The sequence below is a fragment of the Amia ocellicauda genome, chromosome 1 (genome assembly GCF_036373705.1).
Source record: "Amia ocellicauda isolate fAmiCal2 chromosome 1, fAmiCal2.hap1, whole genome shotgun sequence".
Taxonomy (NCBI): Eukaryota; Metazoa; Chordata; class Actinopteri; order Amiiformes; family Amiidae; genus Amia; species Amia ocellicauda.
The window spans coordinates 34,909,531-34,915,925 of NC_089850.1; the positions used below are offsets into that span (position 1 = coordinate 34,909,531).

The 6,395-nt window shown below is 49.5% G+C and overlaps 1 protein-coding gene across 1 annotated transcript; it reads right to left on the reverse strand.

Annotated features, from left to right (window-relative positions):
• Positions 1–1,222: 1,222 nt before the first annotated feature.
• slc30a10 (solute carrier family 30 member 10) lies at positions 1,223–6,114 on the reverse strand. The gene is made up of 4 exons (XM_066702982.1): positions 5,280–6,114; positions 3,653–3,727; positions 3,272–3,511; positions 1,223–2,336 (listed from the first exon to the last, which is right to left on the reverse strand). The coding sequence occupies exons 1-4, from the start codon at positions 5,749–5,751 to the stop codon at positions 1,870–1,872; spliced, it is 1,254 nt and encodes a 417-aa protein (XP_066559079.1). The 5' UTR covers positions 5,752–6,114; the 3' UTR covers positions 1,223–1,869.
• Positions 6,115–6,395: the final 281 nt, after the last annotated feature.

Consider the following 6,395-nt stretch of genomic DNA (forward strand, 5'->3'; position numbering starts at 1 on the left):
GATGTCAATGCACTTTTTTTTTTATTTTATGCAGTTGTTTTTTTCTCCATTTATATTTCATTATACTTTTTTTAAATCACAATGGGAGAAATAGATCTCCTATAATTACAGACATAGTTTGAATGTAGTTGAAAATAGAACTGTACAATTCAGTTACACAGCTAGCGCATGTGGATGATTACTTCATGCCAGGAAAACTGGAAAATGTATTCTATAGGAAGTATTTGTTCTTCCGTTGCTCGGGCTTCTAGTGACAGATTTTGCCAAAATAACAGAGTAAAGCACGGTGCTGTTGGAATGCTTTATTGTACCGTATGGTGTTGTTGTAGTGCAGTGTAGCGGTACGGTGTTGTAGTGCAGCGTGGTGAAGCTTTATTGTGCTGTACTGCTGTCTGCAGTGCCCTGGAATGATGCCCAGGCTGATGCAGTTGTGTTCCAGGAAGTGCTCATCTTGGCAATTAGCTATAATTAATTAATGAGCCGAGGACGAGATAATAAGCTGGACAGGGAAACGGAGATACACGCCTCTCCCCTCACACCACAAAAATAACACCAATGGGCATTAAGATCAGATGTGTGCAGGTACTTCTTCACATAGTCTGGAGCCTAAACAAAACCACTTCTAACCCTTAATTACTAAAAAGAGTAATCGTAATAGTGTATTGGCCTCAGTTTAAGAGATGTGTGTGGTGGTGTGCTGTGTTGCATTGTATTGTCAGGTAAAGAAGGTGATCGGAAGCAATCCTAAGCTGTTCTCATAGGAACGCTTCAAGGTATCTTTATTGGCAGACAATGGGGCGAGGAGCTCGATGAGTCACCGCTCTGAGACTCAGGACTGCATAGGGCTGCACTGTGTGCCAGTCCTCTGCTGCCATCTAGGGGCACAGACAACACAGCAAGACAACCAGGCTGCCTGGAAGTGGAGGGGGAGTGGGGAGCATGTAAATAAGAACATAAGAACATGAGAAAGTTTACAAAGGAGAGGAGGCCCACCTATTTTGAAATGTTGAACTGACACTCCATGAATAGTTTCCATACACTCTCCTGTCTGAGCTGCTCAGTCACCTGGAATCACTAGTTTCCTCTCTAGGGCTACAACACATCTTCAGGAAACTCTGAGAGGAGAGTCTTAACAATAAGGACAAAGCCATATTAATGAAATCGGCAATTCAGTGTGTCACAGCAAAGCTCCAGTAAATATGAAATACTGTATGCAATGGGGTGTGCTTAAAATGTAGAATTTATTTTACAATAAATTAGAACATTTGAAACAGAGAAAAGTTCAATTTACAGTTTAGTGCAGCACAGCTCACGATAGAGTCCGGTTTGGTCCTTGAACAGACAGCGGCTCCAATGCTGCTGACACAATGCGAGGCAGCCCTGCTGGATTGATCAGGGGGGGCAGACCTCACATTGGAGCTGACAGACAGACTGAATGGAGGACTGTTTTCTTATTCATTTTTGAATTGGCTTCCCTATAAATTCTTTGTCAAAACTAGTATAACCCTGTCCTTCATGAAGAACTGTGCAGGGTGGTGCTGTTGAGCCTGTATTCACTAGGGGGCACTGTCCCTGGGTACAGAGCAGGACGCTTCAAATCCAGCTCTGCAGGGCCACAATCTGGGCAACTTAAGTAAACAGCTGTGTTAGACCAGGGAAAATGGGTTTATTACATTGGTTTGTACATAATTAGTTAAAGTATGTAATTTATAGCAGGTGTGGATTGGAAAACAAAAACTCTCTGGCCCTTTAGAACTTTCTCTCTCCCTCCCTCTCCATGTCTTTCTTGTAGTTCTGTTTCACTCGAGCATGATGATGTACGAGTCAGTAAGGCTGTCTCTTTCCTTTCTCCCTCTCCTCCTCTCTGGTCTAAAACTTGGTGCTATTCACGAGCTCCACCCCCCCATCACTACTCTGCATATCCCTCTCTGCCGCCCCCTCCCCCAACATCCTGAGAGCCACTGACTCATCATCCTCAGAAGCCGGCGGTGAGGGGGCGGGGCTGAGGTTCCCGTTGCAGGAGACACTAACCAATGCAGGGTTGGGGTCGGATTTGCAACAGGACAAGGACTGGCATTTAGGTGACACACAGGGGGCTCTACAGTGCTGGCCTCCCCCAGTCTCTCCCTTATCCTCTTCCTCGAACTCGGGCTGTATGGTGACGGAGTGGACTCCAGCGCGGTGGAAGATCTCTCGGAGACGGGGGGAGGCCACGGAGAAGGCCGACCTGTCCAAACAGTGCAGGTGCAGGGTGGCCACGGTGCGGCCCCGGCACAGCTCCCACACGTGCAGCTCGTGAATGCCGCTCACCCCCGGCACTGCCAACAGGTCATCCACTGGGAGAGGGAGAGGAAAGAGGAGGGGACAGAAGTGAGGGCAGTGCATTAGAGTACAACTTGAGACAGGTTACAGCACAGTGAGACCCGTACTGCGTTTACACTGCTAGGTCGGACCGTAAGCAACTTAGGTACGAGTGCCAGAATGATTCTTATCAACATGCTGTGTTATACTGCAGACAGACTTGAGCCGCCTGAAATCCAACCTGTGCACGTTACAATCCGTGCTGGGTCACGGCAGAACCACCTCCAATAAGGAGGGGCTTTCTCCTCCCCCACACGAGCACACAGATGGGTTATAGTACGCAGATACAGGGTACAGCACAGCGACTGAGATGTTGACAGTACAGAGAAACGGGGAAACGGCACAGTGAGTTACAGCAGGTCAGGTTACAGGATAATGTGAGAGAGACAGATGAGGCACGGTGATAGAGAAATAACCCGAGACAGGGCTGAACGAGACACGGCTTGGCACACAGCGGGACAAGTCACAGCATCGCGCACATAGGTGAGAACACAGTGAAACTCCACACTGCGTATTGGTTATCCACTTGCAATCTGAAGTAGTGCCATTCAGTCCAGCGTGTTACATTGTTAAAGTAAATAATGTGTCAAACAGGAACTGACCATGTGTGTACGTGTGAGAGATTTAAGCACGCCAGACAGCAGAATGCCACAAATAACTCTGCCCCCCCACCCCATGCTGTAGGGCTGTTCCCATTGACAACACAACAGCCCAAATCCCATTCCAGAGAGGACTCCCAGAGGGCCGCAGTGCCGGCACTGAGGCTGGAGCCCTTCATAGAACTGATCCCCCTTAAACATACTGAAGCTGACACCTAGCCGTGGATGATATGTTGTAAGTCTCCCTGGATAAGGGTGTCGGCCAAGAAATAATAATAATAATAATAATGAGCATGGCCATATGGACTCACTGAGGCTGGGCAGGGCCAGGCTGGGGGGCGTGGCTTGCAGCAGGATGGAGACGGTCTCCATTAACAGGGGTGTGGCGGAGGAGAGGACAATGATCACCATGGCGAGGGTGAGGCTGGGATCCACGTAGCACTGCCAGTTACAGGGCTGCTCGGGCGGCAGCGGCAGGGCATAAAACAGCGCTGAGGCAACCACCACCACCACCGAGCCCAGAGCGTCACCCAGGACGTGCAGCAACACACCTGGGGGAAGAGAGAGCGAGACAGGGACAGATGGAGAGAAGACGGATCAGAGGAGAATCAAACCCTGTTCCTTATATTGTGTGTGGGGTTGGGGGGGTGGAGGTGGTGCAGTACAGTAGGGGGGGAGGTCATTGATGGTACCTCTGATGTTGAGTGGCTGGCCATCCTCAGTGTCCGTGCCCTCTGGCTCTGTGGTGCCGCTCAGCACTGGGGCACCTGTGTACCGACAAGACAGGCGGTGTGTGTACAAGCTCTGCGAGAGGAACACCACAAGCTCAATGCCTGGGCCAGACACACACACTAACTCACACTGTGTGCACCTGGTGTACACTTACACTTACAAATGAGAAAATTACTAAAATATATCACGTTACATAATGGGTATTTGGTGTATATATAATTGTGAAGGAAAATGTTAGTTTGTAACGTAACCATAAAATGCACATCGAAGTCCCTGCCCATGAAGAACAGTAATAATACTTTTTTGATAAAACGATAAAATCCGATCACACCCTTCGAAATTCGTGGTAATGATACTGACCTGTATTAGGTTACTTGAATGAATAATGAAAATGTTCTCTTTGTGAGACGTGAGCCCCCTGCAGTTCCTGATTGGTAACACCAAAACAACGCTTAATCCCAGAGTGCTAAACCAGGGATCAGGTGCTTTGCATTTTTCATTGCAATTGTGCAGGCAGCTGGGGACGATCTCAGTACAGCACTGTACTGGACAGTGCGCAGCTCCGCACTAACTCTGAAAGTTCATTGCAGTTACCCTAGGGAGCAGTGAAGACAGCCCTGGAGTGAGACACGCACGCACGTACACCAGGGTATATACGCTCTAGATGTGCTCTGAAGATAAAGCGAGTGCTGCAGGCAGTGAAGGGCAGTGAGGACAGAGGACGCTCCTGACACTGTAGATCCCACGACCTGGGGGAAACACCCGTACAGTAACTGGAGTAACCATCCATTTACATCACACAATTTTAACCCATGCCTGTCTATTCCAGACAAGTGTGGGCAGAAGTGTGGGCAATGTGACAACTGTAAGCAAGGGCAAATACATTAGTATTACTATAATATTTAATAATAATAATAATAATAATAATAATAATCAGTGCTCTTGTCTGTCAGGTATATCACCAGTTGTTTATGGAAACAATCAGTAATCCTGTCATTATATCTGGAGCCTGTCCCCCCCGTCTACCTGCTCCCTCCCTGGAGGCCCGTGTGCCCTCCCCTTGCAGGATCGAGCTGCTTAGTGGCCGCAGCCCCTCTCCCGGGATGGGCACAGTGATGCAGGGATAGAGCACCGACTCATGCTGCCATGCTTCAGCAGATAGGCAGAAAACAGCAGTCAGAAACAGATCAAAAGCGGCAAGACAAATGCTGCATCACTGTTCGTAGCACCACTGTTACTATCCTAACTAATTAGCAGAAGCAGCGTTTCTACCACTACTTCAGTGTGCGGATGTCTGTAAATAATAAATGCATACATAAAAGGCATGCTGTTATTCCAGTTTCGTCTTATAATTATGAATACTACTTCAAGAGTTAGTTATAACAATAAGTATTATTATTACACTATATACAATATAGTATATCTATAATGCGGTTTCTTGTGGGTTGTTTGCGCGGTATGTACACATGCAATTTAAATTAAGTGATAACATAAATATTACAAATAAAATAAATACATATTCAAATAAACAAATTAACAGATACAAACACACATACATAAACAAATAAAAGGTGGTTTTAGAGGCACCTGCTCCTTGCGGCGCCTCCCCGGAGCCCCCTTTCCTCTTCCTCGCCTTCCTCTTGCTCTCCCCACAGTCCTGGAAGATGAGCAGCCCCACCACGTTGACGGCCAGCCCCAGGGCCCCGACAATCAGCACCAGCTGCGGGTCGTCGATCCGCTCCGGCCGGGCGAGCCTGGTGATGGCCTCCACGGAGATGGAGAAGCAGAGCGCCGTCAGGAACACGGCGTTGGCCAGCGCCCCGACCACCTCGGCCCGGCCGAACCCGTAGGTGCAGCGGGCCGTGCCGGGGCGGCGCGACAGGCGGGCGGCGCTGAGCCCGACGCACAGAGACAGCAGGTCGGACAGCATGTTGAACGAGTCCGACACCAGCGCGATGGAGTTGCCCAGGTAGCCCACCACAATCTCGGCCACGAAAAACACGAAAGTGATGACGAGCATGAAAATGAGGCGGCAGGTCTTCCCGCTGTAGCGGCCCATGCCTGCGTGTGTGTTAGTTGCCCAGTTCGGCGCGCACCAGCTGGCCGGTGTTGGTTAAACTATTAAACCTGCCGCTGCACCCGGTGTAACCGCAGCCAAACCACAGGGACGCCCCTCCTCGACGTCAGCCTCCTGTCCCCCGTGTGCGTGCCTGCGTGCAACAAACTAGTCACTGCGGGACTGTCCTCCCGTTACAGGGAAGAGAGAGAAAGGGCGTGAAAGAGCTGAGCCTTCACATCTTTATCGCTGCTCCATATCTCTCTCCCTCTTCGTGCGGCGGTCCCGTGTGCGCTGTGTCTGTCTGTGCACTCGGAGGATTGGCGATAAATACTAGTAAAATGCATGGTTCCCAATCGACAGCCGTTATCAGTGTTTAACTAGTGCAGTGTGTGTTAAACTCATTGACCCCTCAGTGCACAGGCTGTACAAGAGCCATCGCCCTCCTGCTCCGGGGTCTCTCTTTTTTTTTCCGCTCCATCTTTCAGACCCCACCCCGGCCGGGGGTCGTGCTCGTCGTTGTGTCGTGGGAAAATGCACCCGGGGCTATCCGGTGACCTGTTACCGCTGGTTTCCTTGTAACCTAACACGTTATTTTGGAAATTAGCCTGGGTGAGTGAACACCTTGTCTCACGCCTAGACAAAGA

Excerpts from the sequence above, each read along its gene's own strand:
- slc30a10 (XM_066702982.1), bottom strand. The coding sequence starts at position 5,751 with ATGGGCCGCTACAGCGGGAAGACCTGCCGCCTCATTTTCATGCTCGTC. Across the intron at positions 3,728-5,279 it reads GGAGGCGCCGCAAGGAGCAG|GTGCCCCAGTGCTGAGCGGC; the intron begins GTGCCTCTAAAA and ends GTCGGTACACAG. Across the intron at positions 2,337-3,271 it reads CCTGGCCCTGCCCAGCCTCA|TGGATGACCTGTTGGCAGTG; the intron begins GTGAGTCCATAT and ends TCCCTCTCCCAG.